Source organism: Gambusia affinis, linkage group LG23, assembly GCF_019740435.1.
Source record: "Gambusia affinis linkage group LG23, SWU_Gaff_1.0, whole genome shotgun sequence".
NCBI lineage: Eukaryota > Metazoa > Chordata > Actinopteri > Cyprinodontiformes > Poeciliidae > Gambusia > Gambusia affinis.
This window is the reverse complement of record NC_057890.1, coordinates 5,554,209-5,572,933: the sequence shown is the minus strand read 5'-3', so window position 1 is coordinate 5,572,933 and position 18,725 is coordinate 5,554,209. Positions and strand designations below refer to the sequence as shown.

At 41.0% G+C, this 18,725-nt stretch overlaps 4 protein-coding genes across 8 annotated transcripts; 2 read left to right on the top strand and 2 right to left on the bottom strand.

Moving 5' to 3' along the window:
* Window positions 1–531: 531 nt before the first annotated feature.
* On the bottom strand, window positions 532–6,637 carry trmu (tRNA 5-methylaminomethyl-2-thiouridylate methyltransferase). 2 transcript variants are annotated; one of them, XM_044108340.1, is made up of 11 exons: window positions 6,420–6,637; window positions 6,090–6,255; window positions 5,904–6,010; window positions 5,186–5,308; window positions 4,891–5,063; window positions 4,750–4,803; window positions 4,570–4,636; window positions 4,385–4,485; window positions 2,914–3,058; window positions 2,753–2,835; window positions 532–2,656 (listed from the first exon to the last, which is right to left on the bottom strand). In XM_044108340.1, the coding sequence occupies exons 1-11, from the start codon at window positions 6,499–6,501 to the stop codon at window positions 2,507–2,509; spliced, it is 1,251 nt and encodes a 416-aa protein (XP_043964275.1). In that variant the 5' UTR covers window positions 6,502–6,637; the 3' UTR covers window positions 532–2,506. The 2 variants fall into 2 exon arrangements, with proteins under 2 accessions (XP_043964275.1, XP_043964276.1); XM_044108341.1 differs by having other exon boundaries at window positions 6,090–6,290; window positions 6,420–6,534.
* A 26-nt stretch (window positions 6,638–6,663) lies between these two features.
* On the top strand, window positions 6,664–10,434 carry srr (serine racemase). Of its 4 annotated transcripts, none has more exons than XM_044108344.1 (7): window positions 6,664–6,738; window positions 7,380–7,557; window positions 7,651–7,832; window positions 7,920–8,050; window positions 8,226–8,374; window positions 8,467–8,556; window positions 9,552–10,434. In XM_044108344.1, the coding sequence occupies exons 2-7, from the start codon at window positions 7,380–7,382 to the stop codon at window positions 9,791–9,793; spliced, it is 972 nt and encodes a 323-aa protein (XP_043964279.1). In that variant the 5' UTR covers window positions 6,664–6,738; the 3' UTR covers window positions 9,794–10,434. The 4 variants fall into 4 exon arrangements, with proteins under 4 accessions (XP_043964279.1, XP_043964281.1, XP_043964280.1 ...); XM_044108346.1 differs by lacking the exon at window positions 9,552–10,434 and adding an exon at window positions 8,785–8,876; XM_044108345.1 differs by lacking the exon at window positions 9,552–10,434 and adding an exon at window positions 8,785–8,856 and having other exon boundaries at window positions 8,226–8,556.
* Window positions 10,435–10,586: 152 nt separating this feature from the next.
* tprkb (Tp53rk binding protein) lies at window positions 10,587–12,157 on the bottom strand. Its single transcript, XM_044108347.1, has 4 exons — window positions 11,898–12,157; window positions 11,624–11,746; window positions 11,216–11,392; window positions 10,587–10,887 (listed from the first exon to the last, which is right to left on the bottom strand). The coding sequence occupies exons 1-4, from the start codon at window positions 12,036–12,038 to the stop codon at window positions 10,801–10,803; spliced, it is 528 nt and encodes a 175-aa protein (XP_043964282.1). The 5' UTR covers window positions 12,039–12,157; the 3' UTR covers window positions 10,587–10,800.
* A 788-nt stretch (window positions 12,158–12,945) lies between these two features.
* Window positions 12,946–18,306, top strand: alg10 (ALG10 alpha-1,2-mannosyltransferase). Its single transcript, XM_044108303.1, has 3 exons — window positions 12,946–13,418; window positions 15,248–15,445; window positions 15,532–18,306. The coding sequence occupies exons 1-3, from the start codon at window positions 13,254–13,256 to the stop codon at window positions 16,591–16,593; spliced, it is 1,425 nt and encodes a 474-aa protein (XP_043964238.1). The 5' UTR covers window positions 12,946–13,253; the 3' UTR covers window positions 16,594–18,306.
* The last annotated feature ends 419 nt before the right edge of the window (window positions 18,307–18,725 follow it).

Sequence of the window (18,725 nt, the reverse complement as noted above, 5' to 3'; positions counted from 1 at the left end):
TCAAATTTGAATATTATTTTACATTGTTAAAGATTTTAGGGAATTGATAAATACAATACTTGTAATCATACTGCTAATGAGGTTCATTAAGAATGATTCTGCTTCAACATCACGTGTGACGGTTTTTCAATGGCTAGTTTAATTTCATCTAATATACTTTAAACTTTTAGGTGTTCATAAGTACTGAGAAATATAATATAATAGTCAAGTTTTTAAAGAATTGTATCACTTTTTAATTGGTTGTGCTACTTTCTAAATGATAAGTTTACACAATATAAACCTACAGTGGTTGCCATATCATTGACCTACATAGTTGTGATTATGCTAAGTTTGTGAATAAAGGGCATGCTGTTTAATTTGCTCTGACACTTTAGATAGAAGTTTAAAATTACTGAAAATTTCATTTCTAAAAAGTTCTGCTTTGTCTTAAAATTTACAATATTCTTGTAATCACACTTAGAAATGTATCAAAACATGAACATTTCCGTAAATTTTAATTACTACAAAATAACTTATTCTGATGGTAGAAGATAGGTTTAATAATAATTTCAAACACGAAAGAGATGACAAAGGTATACAAGTTATGTTAAAACTCCCAATTTAGCATTTTTATTTCAATGTATTGTCTGTTGCTGCGTTGTGAACACATTTCATCCACACTGGTGTTACAAATAAATCCTATAATAAAACTGACAACTTTCCGTGACAAGAACAGAGGATCAGTGGCGCCACCATGAGGTGAAAGAGGTCAACGACGCCCCAGGCTAGACGGCATTAGATGCATAATATACATTTTTATCCAGTGATAAAAATGTATATTATATTAAAAGGGAAAAGGACTAGCACCGCTGGTTTAATCATTAATGTTTATATTTTTACACAACTCCCTCCTGGCTCTGCTCTGAAATAAAACCAGGATCACATATTTGGGTCAAAGATTTTTAAAATAATGTAGACTTAGGATAACTGAATTATTGTTTGTTTTATTCGATTTATGCAGTTTTGTAAATAGTCTGTGTTTTTTTAGTGATGGATTAATAATAATGATTTAAAAAAATCTCTAAAATTGCATTAAAATAGAATGAGTTCTTGCCAAACTAAAGTTTCAGTTGGGAATCTTGTGTCATAGCCCCCCCTTGTGGTTTGATAGACTAATGCATACAAAAAGTAGAAAGAAAAACAAAACAAAAAAGACAGTTGGTTTCCAAGCAGGATAACTTACGTCTTCGGAACAGGAACCGCGTTATCCCTTAAATATTCAGTTTTATTGAGTCATTTTTATGAGTTCCGTTTGTTCCATCTGTGACATTCCAGAAAGAAACACTGCAATGAAAGTGAGCAGATTACAAACTCAAAACAGTCATCATTTGCCAATTGACTGGAAGTTTTTCTATAACACCAAAAACGTATATTAGAGCCAAAAAGAACAGAGATGTACAGTTCATATGTATCAGAACATTTCATACAAACATCCTGATCTGCATCTCACTTTAAATCTACAACCAACATGAAACAGTTTCCACCGTTTCACTTGGTAAGTACACCCCAAGGTTTAATTGTTTTAAAACACTTTCACAGATGATACGTTGCTAACTTTATGTTCCATCCTCCCTTTCTCATTAGATTTTGGTTTAAGTTTTTTTTAGGTTTATGGCTATTTGTTGGTTTCAGATAATTGCTTTGCTTTCCGATCTATTTCAACACACATAACTTCACATTTTACAACAGTATATAGAGGAGTTCATAATCAACTCAGTGACCAAGGTCTTGTGATTTAAAAAAAAATATCATAATGCCAATCCACCATCACCGTGCTTTACTAGTGGTGCAGTGCTCCCATCAAACAAAACGGCTGCAACATACCATCTCTAACTCAGACGACGTGACATTTCCTCCCCGGACGGGATCCGTCGCGCCCTCTGTGAGCTGCAGGTCTCCAGAACCGGAGGAGGGGCCTCGGCCCACCAGCATCACTAAGCCACCGCCGTGCTTTGCTGCAGGCATGGTCGTACCCTTCGACACAGCTGGTCTCCATGCGAAAATGCTGGACTTTTTCCACCGGCGAATAATTTGCAGAACCTCTCTGTTCTGAGTTGCAGTCCCTTCGTGATTTTATTTTATTTTTTTTATAAAAATAACTTTACACATTTTTAATACATTTACACGAGATTATACAGTTTTAGAATAAATATAATGTGGACCGTCTGTCCACTTTATATTTCATCTGTGTCCTTTTAGAAGTCAGTAGTAGCGTATGGTCTAGAAATCTATTATTTTTTCTCAGTAAACCATCTTATTACTATAAAGTCTCCATTTTGACGTAAGGATTTATCAAAACACTTAGCAGCAAAACTTAACCCTTTCCTCCTACTGTTTTATCCTTGTATAATAAACCCCACTGAGACCGAAAGGTTGAGTAAAATCACTATAAACATCTCCTCGTGCTACCTAATGTACCAGACAGGCAAATCCAAGATGGTCGCACTCGGAGCACTGATCTCTGATCTCAGCCAGCTGGATCGGGGATCGGCTCGTCGTTCTGCTGCAGGTTCGCCACTAGCCTTTCGCGTCCCTTCTGCAGTGTGAATTCGCTGGGCCCCAGCTGGACCATCTTGCCGCTGCCCAGGCATTCGTCGCCTTTGTAGAGAACTGCAAACTGAGGCAGGGACAGAGCCAGCGACCGGAGTTAAAGACCTACCCTCATGAAATCGACATGGGAGGGAAAGTCTTGGAGCGGTGCTTGACTCGATACCTGTCCGGGCGTCAGCGCTCTGACCGGCTGAGAGAGAGAAATCCACACCGAACCGTCCATGTTCAGAGTCACGGTGCAGGGAACTGCAGGGGAAGGACGTTCAGAGTGAATCCGCGTCGCTTTGCCGTCACCTTAAGTTGCTCTGAGGCGGCCAGACTCACTGAGCGCCATCTGGTGGATGAAGCGGAAGTGGCACTCCATCATCTGGGTCCTGACCAGCTCCGCGGGAGGATCCGAGGCGATCCAGTGGAAGCGGTCGGTCCGCGCCGTGTCACGGAAGAGAGCCGGGTGATTGGTGGTCGGAGCCTGAAACAGGATGTGTTTAATGCGTTTTTGTGGCGTTACACCAATATGAACATTTTGGCAGATATTAACATCGCTGTTGTGACCGATAACCAATATTTACAGATAATAAATTTATTCCGACCACCACTGCTTTAGTTAAACTCCCCACAATTCTTGGCTGCATCACTATCATGGTCACATGACCAAAAAAAACCCCCAAACAACACTTGACCAACCTCCTTGCATTCCCCGTAAGAAACAAATGACAAAACGAAAATACAAGAAGATACAACAAAAATACAACAAGGGTTGTAGAAGTCCAATACCGGTATTTATCAGACAGATAAATTATCGGTATTAATCTGTCTGATAAACACAGATATCTGTCTGTACAGATACAGACATGTTAAAAAATGACTGATATTGGCCGATACCGATGCTAGTGAGAATATATCATGAAACCCAACATTTTTGGGATGCTGGATGGGGTAATGCAGCATACAGTGGCTCCCAAAGTTGTTCATACATATTTATATTCAATTCAAAAATTATTGATTTATTCCAAAAGAAAGTAGATGTTGTCGTAACTCATAAGGCTCTATGATAGCAGTCAGTCTTGCAACAAATATTGAGACACCTCTGACTGAAGACTGCTGGTGTATGACTGTGTCATGACATACTAACTGCTCGATATCCAGGCAGCAGAGGCGATATTCCACCTGTCCTGGATGTCACCAACAGTTGTTAGCAAGAACTGCTAATCCACCTCATTTGCTTTTGCCACTCCTCTTTAAATCTCTGCCTGGCTGTATAGTTAGAAAACAAACCAATCTGGGACTTGGGGTCGATTTGGGGTCGTAGTTCAAGCATTATTTGAGCTACGGAGACGCTAATCAGTTGCTTTCATTAGTAAAACTAATACCTTGTTGCAATGGTATTTATGCCAAACTACATACCATATCTCTAGATGTATCTTTATAAAAGTTTACAATGATTTTGCAATGTTTTATTTTGGTCTAACTAGGGCTGGATAATAGATCAATAACTATATACATCGCGATTGATCAAAATCAAATTCTAATAGAATATTCAATAATTTCACTGAATTCTGATACAGAATCGCACAGCATTCTGGGGGACGTAGTCAGAGGAAAGACCTGGTCATGTCTCGCGAAGAAACGCTGGCAGCGTCAACTAACTTATTCACTATTTGGGTCACCTAGCAACAAAACACTTATATTGTGATACATTTTTCAGCCATATCATCCAGCAGTAGGGATGTCACATAAAATCCGAGTACAATTCCATAAAACTGAGGTGAAGAAAAAAAAAAAAAGATGTTCTCACCACAAACACATCGCCGGTGACAATATCTTTATCGACCACAAACCAGGCATCCTTCTGGCCACCTATCCTCGCCCGCTGGCCCAGGGTCAGCGTAAACCAACCTGTAGAAGAACCACAAGCAGGAGACAAGAACACTAAGACATTTTCAATGCAAAGGCTTTGCATAATTACTATGATAACCAGACCTTTATGTGTTCCTTTCACCGTCCCGTCCTCAATAGACACAAAGTTCCCAGGTTTAGGCTCCAGATACTGACAGGTAAAACAAAACTGTGGTAGATTCTCACTTTTTCACCAAAAAGATGTCAGAAATCAGAGACAGAGAAAAAAACGAGGGAAAAAAAAAAAAAAGACTTGCATCTCACCTCTAAAATGAAGTTTTCAAAATTTCTCTCTCCAATGAAGCAAATGCCCATGCTCTGTAAGAATAGAGGACTTAAGGTTCCGACGTGAGTAGAACAAGCAGAGCTCAATGACTAATTGGACACGTCTGTTTTTCCTTATACCTCTTTCTTTTTTAACACGTGGTGAAACCCGGCTTCAGCAGCCATCTTTTTCACAAACTCCTTGGTGAGTCCGGCGAGTGGGAAGAGGGTTTTCCGTAAGGCGTCCTGCGAAATCTGGCTGAGGAAGAAAGTCTGGTCTTTGGCCAGGTCGGCTCCTTTGCACAGCTTCACGGCTGAAGGGAAGGAATCCAGGAGAAGAGAAACAAGAAGTGCAGGAGAGTTACAGCACGTTTGATACGAACAAATGTGCTGGAGAGAGAGATGGGTTTGACTGAAAACGGAGCCGAACGCTTACGGTTTCTGATCTCGAATCGATCCCTGAACAGTGTGGTGGGTCGGGTCGTGTGCGACTGCTGGAAAACTTCCTCATCCTCCTGGGACGTCCTGGCGTAATGACCGGTTGCCATGGCATCGGCGCCTGAAGCAAAAGCAAAGCGCACCCATTTACGTGCAAAGCAAATAGTGCAGGTTGTCAGCCAATCAGAACAAGGTCTTTGTGAAGTCCTATTGGATCATTTAGCAGGAGGAGAAAATGGATCCTCATTGGGTATTTCAGCAGGATATAAGGACTCCATATACGCCATAAACGTGATCCAACATTGCCAAAAATTGCACTGACTTAATACAAACAAAATAACACCTGTCCTTTTAGTTATTATTAAGCATTTACACCGACACTGCACTGAAAATATAAATTAAACAGAACAAAAAACAAAAAAAAACTCAAGCCAACAAATAAATAATAAACCGGACTTTTGAAAAAACAAAAAACTGGGCTAACATCTTAATTTTATTTCTTATTTTGTAAGTACAAGCAAGTGAACGCAGTGGTTTAGAAATAATATACATGTTATTAGCTCCCCACTTGATTATTCATTAAAAAAAGGACATTTTTAATCTGGTAATTAGCAGGTTTTTATGCCGGGTTTTGATATGCTGCTCACTTATTTGACAGCAGGCACATGTTAGAAGCCATAAAGATTCGAAATATGTTATTTTAAAAGCATACTTACCTAAAGTGTGGATGGCGTACTTGTGGAAATGGTTAAATTTGATGTATTTGTTGCAGAGTATATCGGGGTTTGGCGTCCTACCCTTTTCGTATTCCTTCAGCAGGTTGCTGCAAATACATTGGGGACAACTGTAACTCAGAACATAGGTCACATTAGCTGCAAATGGTTTCTTTTAAGGACGAATACCTAAATACGTCGTGCCAGTATTCTTTGACATAGGACACCTGGTGGAAAGGGATGTCCAGAGTCTGGCACACTCTGTAGGCGTCGTCACAATCCCTCTCTGTGCTGCAAACTCCACTCTCATCCAGAGAGTCCCAGTTCTTCATGAACACCCCTGTCACATTGTAGCCTTCGAGTGGCAGACACCCACAACAACTGTCAGCACTTTAAGAAGCACATTTAGGAACAACAGACCAACGTCTGTTGAGTTTGCAGCGAGGAAACAAACACACGGCTACTTTGGGGTAACTGAGGTGGTGTTTTAAACTGTTTAGTTTCCCAAGAATGTCTCACCTCTTCTCTTTAATAGTAGAGCTGCCACAGAGCTGTCAACTCCACCCGACATGGCGCACACGACGTGTCTTACAACCCCCATGTCGTTCCCAACAAAGATAATACTTTATATTAACAACTTTATTCATTTAAAACTTGCGTAACTATAAAAACGTGAGCTAACTCCTTTCAGCATGTTCAGGTCCGTCGCGAAATTACGTCCGACGTCTAAGTTCCGGTCAGAATAGGGACAAGGACCGGGGAAAAAAACACCGTCCAAAGTCCGTACATCGAGACATATCGTTTACAGAACGAAATAGCAACTAATATTAGCAATAAGGTAAGTGTAAAGTATGCCGAACTTACTGTGCAAAGCATTTGCTTATTTTAGGTGTTTTTCGATTTCTGTCTTGTATTCATTGTTTGAAAGTATCCAGAACAAGAAGTTTTTTATATTTGCAACATTTTTTTGCAACTAATAACAAACCATAAGTTTATAATATGTCAGTCAACCAGGGTTTCTTTGCACTTTACGTGCAAACAAGAATAACACTAAGTACCTCCCACGCTGGAAATGGTCAAAGTAAATAAAAAATAGACAAATAAAATAATTTGCTTAGAATAAATTAGTGAGGAAATAAAAAAAAATAAATGGAAAAACTAAATATAATATATAACTAATTACTAACACAGAAATGAAAATACTAAAAACATCAACATATCTGTCATAAAATGTGAGATAATTTCAAGTGCAGCACAATGACAGATAAAAACATACGATTTGCTGAAAGCCTTTATGGGAGAGCAGCAATACAATTAATACATTGAATACTTTTTCAAGACACGTAGATATCATACATTTTCCATTCCTTCAAATTATTTCTACTTCGCCATTTAAAGGGAAAAACAATGGGTAAGGTGAAATAATACCAGGTTAAATTTTTTTAGAGTACGTTGCACCTGTTTTTGTTGGTTCTGCAGATGAGTGACGTGTCTACGGGCGCCGTCACCCTGGATCTGCTGAGAGAAGCCAGGGAGACGGTGAGGAACAGCCCCCTGGGTGTCATCAACACCCCTATGATCCCCTGGTGCCAGACCACGCTGCCATTGAGCGTCAGCTGCAACGTCCACATCAAGCTGGAAAACATGCAGAAAACCGGTCAGTGGGGGAGCTGCACTCTCTCGATCCCACATGTCTGATCTGCTCCCAAACCCCCCCACCCACTTGATATTTGTCGTTTCTGATTGACAGGGTCCTTTAAAATCAGAGGAGTGGCCAATCAACTCTCCAGAAGACCGAGCGGCGGGCATTTTGTGACCATGTCAGCAGGGAACTATGGGAAGTCCTTCGCCTACGCCTCGAAACACTACGGCTTCAAGGGGAAGGTGGTGATGCCAGAAACGGCCCCGGAGTCCAGGGCCACCCTTATCCAGGTCAGACTGGAAAAACGGTAAATGAAATGTTTCATCATACCTAATATAAAGGTTGTAAAGGGATCTATTTCTGAATTTATTCCTTAGACTTTTGGGGTGGAAGTAGAGCGAGTTCCCGGGCCCTCTCTGATGAGTGCGGTGAACCGGTGCGTTCAGAAGGACAACATGACCTTTCTGCACTCCTACGACGACCTGGATCTAATAGCCGGACACGCCAGGTTCTCCCAACTTAAACAAAACCTTGACTTTTTTTTTTTCCCCCCCTCACCCTCTACATGTATTTAAATTTAGCAAGAAAATTTCACCGAGTAGCAAAAACAGGCGAGACGGAAGGAAACGGACACGTGGTTTTCAACATTCTCATTTCTGAAATGAGAACCTGTGCATGCGCAGCCTGGGCCTGGAGGTGCTGGAGGCGGTGCCGGACCCGGACGTGGTGGTGGTCTGCTGCGGTGGGGGCGGCCTGCTCGCCGGGGTGGCTGCTGCCGTCAAGCTCTCAGGGTGCGACACAACCAGGATCTATGGTGTGGAACCAGAAGGAGGTGAAGTGAAACTTGGAAACAGTCGCCCAAGTGCAGAAACAGATCATCGGATTATACCGAGTATCTGTGTGTGTGTGTCTGTTTGCCACCAGCCTGTACGATGTACCAAAGCTTCATTGAGAAGAAGCCGGTGTGGATGGATACACACAGCATCGCCTCTGGCCTTGCACCTCCTTCTGCAGGTTAGTCCTCCTCTGTTAGCATGTAGCAACTGGGTTGTGAAAACGTTTCCCTTTCCAAAGGTATTCACATCACACAGACTCATCAAGTTTAGTCATTTTACACCCAAAAACTTCTGGCATTTTAAAGAGATGTTGTTTTCTAGTCAATCTAAGTAGTGCATTCTTTCTTACTGGACCCCATTTAACTTGATTCCTTGAAATAAAATCCATGTTTTTTTATCCTTGCAGCCTCTTATCAGTGGAGCGCGGGTTTATATAATCAGTCCCACTTTAGTTCAACGCTCCTAAATAAAATTTGGTTTTACATAGTTCTCATGTAAAACTCTAAATTGTTCCAGATTTTTAGACTGTTTAGCCTCATTGTCGGGTGTGTGGATAAATAAAAAACAAAAAAGGCTGGAAGCAAAGGAGGATGTACCCAAGAGAGAAGGAAGGAGACAAGCGGGGAAATTAAAAAAAGACAAAAAAAGCAGGAACTCACACATGAGGAAGTAAAAAAAGACAGAAGGAAGGAAGAAAGAGAAAAAAACAGAAAATGACAGGAAGGAAGGAAACAATGAACGGAAGAGGAGAAATGCCATGTAGAAGGGAGAAATAAATTATGAAATGAAGAAAGGAAGGAGAACAATGCAAATGACATAAGGAACAAACAGAGAAACACAAGAAAGGAACAAAAACAACTGATACAGCAGAGGGAGGAAGGAACAAGGATGAAACGTAGGAGACAAGGGTGGAAGGAAAGAAACAAAAAGGGAAAGGAGGAGGAAAGTAGTGAAAGAACAAAAAGCAAGACTGAAGAGTGAATGAAAATTGGACTGATGGACAGATACACTGAAGTAGAAAAGGGCTTAAGGAGGAAAGGAAAAACAAATCAGGCAGGGGAGAAAGAGAGACATCATTTAGAGGACTCGATAAAGATCAGAACCTTGAGCCAGTCGCCAGGCGATGCTCGATACGATGTCGTAACCGCGGCGCTGCGCTGCTCCGCTCCGCAGGCCGGCTGCCCTTTGAGCTGTGTCGGCTCTACGTGGAGCAGATCGTCCTGGTGAGCGACGACGAGATCAGGGCGGCCGTCTCCGCCCTCTACCGAGCCGGGCTGGTGGTCGAGCCGTCGGGTTCTGCCGCCTTCGCCGCGCTCGTCAACGACAAGATACCTGACCTGGAGGGGAAGACCGCCGTGTGCGTCCTCAGCGGAGGGAACGTCGGAAAAGACGAACTGGCCAACTTTCCGGACTAAAACGGTCCGACGTGATTTTGAATAATTCTGACATTTTTTTCCCCAATTCAAAAGGGAAATGTTTTGGATTTTTTTTTTGTCTTTTAACACAAATCTTGGAACTAACATTGAAAACCAGCACCATTAAATTTATAGCAGATGTAGCTGTTTACAAAATTAGCTTGGTTAAATTGATTACATTGTTTATGAAGTGACTTTTTACTGAGTATCAGTACAAATCACCAGTCAAAGACCATTTGAAAGCCACTGAATGTGGAAAATATTAAGAGATTTTTCTAGACATTTGGGCTTCAAGCAAGTTCAAAATACAGTAATACAGTAATACAGTAAATACAGTAGTTTTTAGCTTTTGTGGAGTAATTCTGTTTCTGAATGCAAAGTCAATAAACGCAAGATTCAAAATAAAGCTACGACTTCTGGAAAAAAAAAAAACTGTTAGATATTCTTTACTTTGTTTGGCTTTTGGAAATGTAAGAGAGCCGGCTATATTGGCGTGCGTGATTCGGCAGCTATAACCTTTAAATATGGCACCCGTGGAAAAAAAATTTAAAATAGACAGACGGAAGTAATTAAAGGTAGATTAATTTTTCTTTTTGTATATCTAAAGCAAGTCATGTTGAGCCAGACATGATTATGAACATCAAAATGTACTTAGAGACACTTCATCTTTTCACATAAACATGAAAGGACAAAAAACATCTTGAAGAGACGTTAGAAAGGTTTCAACCGAATTTAACACGGGCCTCAAATCTCAAAACAGTTCAAAAGGACTAAAGAAAGACTGGAAACAGGATCATTTGTAATGATTTCATTTTTAAATTCCCCCCCAAACTGGTTCCAGAACACAAAACGCAACAAAAACTTGTGAACTGTGACATAACTTACTGAACCCAGGAGAGTACGCAGTCATAAACGGTATTGAAAAATATAAAAATAATCCTAAAAGACATTTCTGTGAAGAAAAGAGCAGATTTTTCAATCCCGTGTCGCTGTTGTCTCTTTAGGTGCTACATGACGTCTTTTATGGCCATTCTACACACGACGGCATCTAGCAGACTGCCGCATGTCTCCTCCTGAGGCGTGACTTTGTACAGCTGTGACGGAGACAAAAAGGAGCAAATACGTTTCAGGACATACTGCAGCATTTTCCGCCTGAAACAATAAGCAAGAGCTGCTCTGAAAATCTCGGCTGGATAGGGCAGGCCAGCATCACGCGCGATAAATCCAAGCTTGTACATCCAATTTGTGGCATCATTGAAAGACCCAAAAATATTACTTATGCACCTTTAAAGTGCATATGTGAAGCATTGACAGCTGTAGACTTGATTCATTTGACAGACATGTTCCAACTTGTGCTCTAAATCCAGTCGGTGAGCTTCTCGTTGCTAAAATGCGCCGTGATCCGCATATATTAGTCATTACCTTTCTGATCTTTTCCAAGTCTGACAGCGAGGAAACCTGGTCCAGTGGAAGCTGCTGTCCGTCCACCATGGCCGTGACGTCCTCCACGGCCTGCAGCTCGTCTTTGCCGTGAACAACCACCACCAGGACCGAGACATCTCTGTCGGAGAGCCCAAATCTTTTGAAGGCCTCCGAGATCTGCATCGATGAAGACGTTAAACAAAGGCTGAAAAAACGACGCCGCTTTGCCTTCTAACAGATTCTTGTTGCATTACAACTAAATAGTGTAGTCGAATGATGCTTCACAGACCACTTTTACGGCAACGTGCAACTTCCATTGAACTGTATTGATAATATGGGGTTGAGACGTGACAAAATTTTAACAAGTTCAAGTACAGTGGTTGGACATTTTAGTTCAAACGTACGCACATTGTTAGTCGGTGACAAGCTGAAAATTATTTCCGAGTTGAGACTTCTGGTCTTCATGTTTCCAATGGAGTGCAAATGAAAAGCTTTATTGGCAGCCACCAGCACTTGGAAAGGATCCACCAGCTGTAAATGCACACAAAGTTGGATTTTACATCCCAGACACTACCAGAGCCATAAGTATGAACAAAGACGAGGCAGTTGACATTTTTTTCAAATAGCATAAGTTGAGTATGTTGACAGAATAAAATGCAACAATAATGTAAAAGTGGCTCACCATTGTCGGGTTGATGAGGGCACCATTTATTTTTCCCTCCACCGCTTTCTGTCTCAGTTCTGCTGCGTTTTTCACGCTTTTAAAGAGAACTTGCGTCACCCTGGTGTCGGGGTAAAGCTCCAGCGTTTGCGTAAGTTTCATGCTGAAAATTCATATGTATGCACGAATTGAACAATTTATTTTATCTGCTACCGAATAGGCACTACGCTTCTTCACGTTAGACACATGAAGGGGGAACCATAATTCAGTGACACAGCTCGGAACAAAATATCGTGAGCAGAACACACCTAATACATATACTACATATACATATTTTGTAAACTCATACAATAAATGATATAACATAAAATACGTATTAATATTTTATATAGATGCGTAATTTCAGTGTTTGGTGCCACAAACGTGTAGTAGTGTAGTAGAGGCCCCACTTACTTAATGCCGTGTAGTAACGATTCGTGAGCTCGTCCACCATATTATGAGTGGCGACATGAATAAAAGAAACAACTTCTTTATTCCGGCGAAAACTTTCGCAGGAATAATTTAAAAAAATAAAGTAGAGATAATTTTTAATAATTTCGATAAAAATGAGCTCAGTTTTCAAATGAATATCGAAGCAACAGAAATTCAGTGTGCTTAAAATGCATCCCAAACCACAGCCACAGCATTCCATTTTGTTACTTATATTATTTAAACAGCCTGTTACCTAATTTTGTCTAAAATGTTTACAAGAATATGAATTTTTTGTAACCAAATCCGCCGGACTGGATATAAATATTACTATTACCTTACATTGTTCAAATAGAGATACTGCAGTGGTGTATAAAGTTTTATTATACAAGAACAAAAAGTATTTTTGACACGTAATATATATATTTAATTCCAGGATTTTCAGATTTATTTTTGTATCTGAGGGATAGCAGTTTTTTCTTTTTTTTTACAAGATAGCCAGATCAAATGATATCTTACTTTTACTTTAGTCAGTCTTTGAATAATTACTTTATACGTCAGTTTCTATTGAACCAATGCTGCTCTTATTTTACGTCAAGTCACGCTTTATCCACTCACAATGTGGCGTCGACGTTGAGCTAAGAGCAAGGCAATCGGAACCACTGGTTGTAAAAGTGTTTCCACCCGAGCTCGATCCTAGGGCGGATATCCAGCTGTTGGAAATCCAAACTCCTCGGTTTTTCTTTATTTTTTATGTCATCTTCAGCCATTTTCTCTCTGAATTTGGGGAACGTATCGGTTTTAATCCAAGGGTGTGGTCGCTATGCGCGGTAAACACAAGTCTAACAGTTAGTGTTTGACCAAATTGACTGTTTCGTCGTGTGTCGTTGTAAAACAGTGAATTAAAACATGGAGAAAGTCGAAGGCTACGTATTCACAGCTCTGTGCAGCATCAACTTCTTGGTGTCCTGCCTGCTATTCTCCAAAGTGACGCGGGAACTGCGGGATCCCTACATGGACGAGGTCTTCCACATCCCGCAGGCTCAGAGATACTGCAGAGGAAAATTCAAAGAGGTAACCGTCCGTTTGTGGAGGGGTCCATCACTATGTAACGGATTAAGGTTAGAATCAACAGCAGGGTTTTTGTTATTAGACCAGAATGACATGACAGCTTGTGGAGGCTTTAATCTCAGTAGCAGAGTAATAAAGGCATTAGCAGAGGTTGTGAGCAGAGCTCACATGTGCTAAGTCTTTTTAAACCTCATATCATGAGCTCACGAGTAAATTCAGATTTTTCGCCATGAATGCGGGAAAAAAAACCCCGTTTTAATACATTTGGCTGCCACGCCCCCCTCTAGATATTTTGAAGGAGGACTTCCCAGGGCAGGGCAGGATGCAAGACTTAGTTTCCTAAGATGACCACCAGGGGGCGGGATAGAGCAGCGTGAAATACGCTTTAACGGTTTAAAACCGTCACCCCCAAAACACTTCCAAGGAAGTCCATGAGAACACCGTGTTATCGTGACAGTTAAGGGCTTCTAAACCAGGCGGTGTTGTGGTTTTGATTGGCTATATAGCTTTTAACACCGTTTATATCTGTGCTGCACACACACACACACACAAGTACATTTTTTAATCTATTTAGTCACATCTACTTATTTACTTACTTATGTGTGCCAAGAAATACAAATTACAGATTCTTAAGGTTAAAACATCTGTCCAAATCATCATCATTAAGTCATTGTCCCTTATGCATAATAACTGGTTGGTTGCAAAAACTGCCTTGAAGGATTTCCAATAGCTGGCAATCAGTGTTTGACCTTTCTTATTTGCAGAATTGTTTTTCATTCAACCACACTGTGGTGTTTTTAGGCATTGCCAGGCTGTGAAAGGTCACACTACACCATTCACATTGGATTTGCGTCCATCCTTCGACTAGGATGTTCCAAAATAATCAATTAATAAATTATTATTATTATTACTTCTGAACCATTCAGAAGTGGACTTGTTGATGTCCCTTGCTTTAGATAATTGTCCCACTAAATACTAAAATTCACGGTCGGGTCAATTACTGCCATCTATCCAGGTCTTGAAGCACCAAAGCAGCTCAGATTGGGTTTCATATACTTTTTTTTTTTCTGAAATGTTCTCATACTTCAGAGTCAGCTGGTCCAAACAGGGATTAGAACCACAGGCAATGGAATTTGGGAGTAGCATAGAGTTAGAATATATGGTTTAATTATATACGAGATCTGAACATTTTGATGGTGAAAATACTGGTTAATGTGTACAAAAGCACAAAAATACTAATTAAAAATGACATAAAAATCGAGCAAATTTCTTCCCCCCCCACCCCCGTCATAAAATGACTTCAAATTTTGTGACATTATTCTGACAATATTATCAGTTTATTCTTGTATTATTTCCACCTTATTGTCATGTGATGTTTTTCTTGTGTTATTGTAACTTTATTCTCATAATGTTATTTTGATTGTTCTGGTAATATGAGCTTATTCTTGTATTATTATTATTACGACTTATAATGACTGTCATACAGCTATTCCCGCATTATTATGACTTTATTCTGGTAATATGAGTTTATTCTAGTATTGTTTCTACTTTGTAATATTTTTAACTTACTCTCATTTATTCGAATAATATTATGACTTAATTCTAGTAAGACTTTTTCTCGTAATATAACTTTTTTTTTTGTCTTAGTCCGGCCCTAAAACTCATAAGTCATAGCCAACTGCTTCAAAGCAGTTGGTTAAATAATTTTGCCGTTAACTGTCTGGGGCTCCCTCAAGGGGGCGATATAAGTTTAGGACAATGATGATTTAAAAGAAAGCTAATTGAAGTGAGAGATCTATGATGCTGATGATGTTCGTCTCTGGTGTCGTCAGTGGGACCCCATGATCACCACTCTCCCTGGCCTCTACCTCGTCTCAGTGGGTATCATTAAGCCGGTGGCGTGGTTCGCCAACCTGTCGAGTAGCACGTTGTGTTCCACGTCCATGCTGCGCTTCACCAACCTACTCTTTAACTGCGGGAACATCTACCTGTTGTACCTGCTCATAAGCAAGCTGCACCAAAGGGACAAGGTAAGGCTGCCTCACCACAACGAGGGACAGTAAGAGGGAGAAAAGGTTGCCATTTTTTCTCTAATGCCATGTTACCTCTTCTTCAGGCACGGCTGCTGTCACGGCGAATCCTCTCCGCGTTGGCTCTGTCCACCTTCCCCGTGCTTTACTTCTTTACCTTCCTCTACTACACGGATGTCGGATCCACCTTCTTCATCCTCTTCGCGTACCTCATGACGCTGTACGGCTGCCACAAGGCCTCGGCGCTGCTCGGCGTCTGCGCCGTGCTCTTCCGCCAGACCAACATCGTCTGGGTGGCGTTTTGCGCCGGCACAGTGGTGGCCGCCAAGATGGACGACGCCTGGAGGAAGGAGTACATGAAGAAGAGCGACGAGAAGCCCCCCGCCGTCCGGGTGCCTCTGTCGCCTCAGGGAGTGAAGAAAGTGCTTACATTCTCCTTGGAGTTCTTCACCACATCTGAAACCGCGATGGCGGTGATAAAGGTGGCCTGGCCTTATGCCGTGGTGGGAGTGGGTTTCCTGGTGTTCGTGTTGTTGAACGAGGGGATAGTGGTGGGTGACAGGACGAGCCACCAAGTCTGCTTCCACTTCCCTCAGGTCTTCTACTTTTTCTCCTTCACCTACCTCTTCTCCCTCCCGGTGTCGTTGTGCCGCCACCGAACCCTCCGCTTCGGGCACGCCCTGAAGAGGCATCCTTTGTTCTACTCCGTGATCACCATCATCTCCTTGGTTCTGGTTTGGAAGTTCACTTACGTCCACAAGTACCTCCTGGCTGATAACCGCCATTTCCCCTTCTACATCTGGAAAAACATCTACCAGAGGCACGAGCTGGTCCGCTTTCTGCTCGTCCCAGCTTACATTTTCACCGGGTGGAACTTCCTAGAGACCTTAAAGTCCCGCTCTTTCTTTATGAGCCTGGCCTACCTGACGTGTCTCGCCTTAGCCACGGTTCCCCAGGAGCTCCTGGAGTTCAGGTACTTCATCGTCCCGTACCTGATATACCGTCTCCACATGCCGCTCCCGTCTTTTTCACGGCTCGGCGGCGAGTTCCTGCTGTACACGGTCGTGAACATGGCCACCATTTACCTGTTCATCGCCAAGACCTTCTCCTGGCCGCTGAGCCTGGCCACGCAGAGGTTCATGTGGTGAGGAGGCATCTGGAACCAGAAAAACCAGCAAATGGTTACCAGTATCGGGCATTAGAAACTCAATAAAAATCAATCAGTTCAATCAAAAATTGTACGGTCACATTTCTGAGCCTCCTTTCAAGAAAAGCTGACTGAACAGAGACTCTTGTGAAAATATTGTTGCTGTAGTCTGGGAGAATATGTTCCATCTGGAGAAGCTTTTCTTTGGCTGCTTTTTTATAGTGAAATTTGTGCATTTCCTTCTTACCTTTACTGTAAATGGAAGAAGTGAAGCCCATTAAGCAAGTTTCCTAAACAGTATTTCAAATTTCATTATCTTAAAAGGCAGTGAATGTATCATACGATCACAAACAACTCCTTAAAGAATCTGTATTTAGGATACAATAATCTAGTCCAAATTTGATAAGATTCTGAGATATAGTTAATCTAAATGTATCCAGATGTCAGGAAAAGCATGAAATATCCCTGCCAAATCAGACCCCAATTTCAGCATTGTATAGTGTCACAATGGTACCGAAAATACAACTCAAATATTGGGAAATATTTTGTACTCCAACATTTATTTGAGACGTAAGAAGTTTGGAGTTTTGAAGTAGAAAACAAATAGGAATCCTGTATAAGGAAACTGCTAACTTGAGCTGTAAATGTGACAACAGCTGCTGGTTATTTCTCACATTCAGCATATCGTCCTTTTGGACTGTCTTTTTTTTTATTTTGTTTTTAGGTGTTTTCAGGCACAAAATGAAGCCATGTGACGTTTCTTAGCAACCATTTGTCAGATCCCTGACTGGAAACCTTTTGTACTTGTATATATGCAGCAGATGATCTGAAGTCCTTTGTGTGTTCCACTACACAGTTTGGTAGCCGATATCCAGTAGTATTAAAGATAAGGAGGGTAGAATAACACAGCGCTGCTCATTTCCAAGTTGTTGCTGCGCACTGCAGGGTCAGCTGGCAGAAAGAAGATTTCTACTTCAACCAAGAAAGAAATTCTGCTGTGTAAATATACATTCAGTGACGGAACAATACGTCTTAAATGATGCTTGCTACTTTTCTGTTCTCGTTTAGGATTCTACTGTAGTTTGTTAGTGGTGGTAAAATATGGGTACGAATTAGTGAAGCGGTGAACTGATCCGAAGGAGAAATTTCTTTTTTTTCTGCCAAACGAAAAACACTGACGTTCAAAACTGTACGTTAGCGGGACTGCTAGCTCGATTCCACGAGGGTAGAAATGGTTTCCATTATTACCGAAGTTCTTACATCATCAAAAGCCATGAATATCCACTGGAGCTAAACAATAAACCTATCCGGGGTCGTGTGTTTAAGTGTTTTTTTTTTTTGTACTTTGATGATTTTGTTTTTTGCTAATTTGCATACATGTGATTAGCTTTACTAGTTCCCAGCGTCTGTCAGTGATAGAATATAACACCTGATGTCGTTTTTCTACCTCTGTTTCTAGTCGGTTCAGCTTTGTAGACCTGGACAGCAGCACGCAACGGTTTCGGTAAAAACACCTGCTTCGAGATCAGTTCGCCATCTTTCCGAACGGTGCCGCTTCCACTTGTCTGGTATTGTACAACTTAACTCTGGTTCACGTTGTTTTGAAGCGTTGTTTTCTCTGGATCTTTCTGTGTCCGGTTCCGTTCCAGCCATTCCTTCCCTTTTTGATACAACTTTGAATAAAACGTGTTACAACAAAACAAACTGTGGCAAAACCTGAGTGGTGCAACATATTTCAAACATGAGTTTCATTCATCAATTTGTTTTTTGTTTTTTTAACTCGTCCACTTTTATGTTAATTTACACGTGTCGATTGCCTTTTTCTCTGATTTATCCTTTTATTCTTTCATCAACTTGTTCATTATACATCCATCAGTTTTCTTTTCATTATGTACCAATTATTTTTCTAGATATGTCCTTCCAAATATTTGCAGACCTTCTACTTTTTAAAGATGGACAAGACTAGAAATATCTCCCTACTCTTCTCGACTAAACCTTTTAGTAATAAATTTAAAATAAGACCGTGGATCCCTAAAAATATCAAGGAACTCTCAAAAAGAACAAAAACAAATGAAAATCCAACAATTCAACATAAGATTCACTTGTCAACTGATGGAAAAGGGAAGAAAAAAA

Coding starts and splice junctions, on each gene's coding strand:
- trmu (XM_044108340.1), bottom strand. CDS start 6,501: ATGGGGGTTGTAAGACACGTCGTGTGCGCCATGTCGGGTGGAGTTGAC. Junction 5,064..5,185: donor TCGATTCGAGATCAGAAACC/GTAAGCGTTCGG, acceptor CCTTCCCTTCAG/CCGTGAAGCTGTGCAAAGGA. Junction 4,486..4,569: donor GGTGAAAGGAACACATAAAG/GTCTGGTTATCA, acceptor GTTCTTCTACAG/GTTGGTTTACGCTGACCCTG.
- srr (XM_044108343.1), top strand. CDS start 7,380: ATGAGTGACGTGTCTACGGGCGCCGTCACCCTGGATCTGCTGAGAGAA. Junction 7,558..7,650: donor GGAAAACATGCAGAAAACCG/GTCAGTGGGGGA, acceptor TCTGATTGACAG/GGTCCTTTAAAATCAGAGGA. Junction 8,051..8,225: donor CTAATAGCCGGACACGCCAG/GTTCTCCCAACT, acceptor GTGCATGCGCAG/CCTGGGCCTGGAGGTGCTGG.
- tprkb (XM_044108347.1), bottom strand. CDS start 12,038: ATGAAACTTACGCAAACGCTGGAGCTTTACCCCGACACCAGGGTGACG. Junction 11,393..11,623: donor GCTTGTCACCGACTAACAAT/GTGCGTACGTTT, acceptor TCATCGATGCAG/ATCTCGGAGGCCTTCAAAAG. Junction 10,888..11,215: donor ACTTGGAAAAGATCAGAAAG/GTAATGACTAAT, acceptor TCTCCGTCACAG/CTGTACAAAGTCACGCCTCA.
- alg10 (XM_044108303.1), top strand. CDS start 13,254: ATGGAGAAAGTCGAAGGCTACGTATTCACAGCTCTGTGCAGCATCAAC. Junction 13,419..15,247: donor GCAGAGGAAAATTCAAAGAG/GTAACCGTCCGT, acceptor TGGTGTCGTCAG/TGGGACCCCATGATCACCAC. Junction 15,446..15,531: donor AGCTGCACCAAAGGGACAAG/GTAAGGCTGCCT, acceptor CCTCTTCTTCAG/GCACGGCTGCTGTCACGGCG.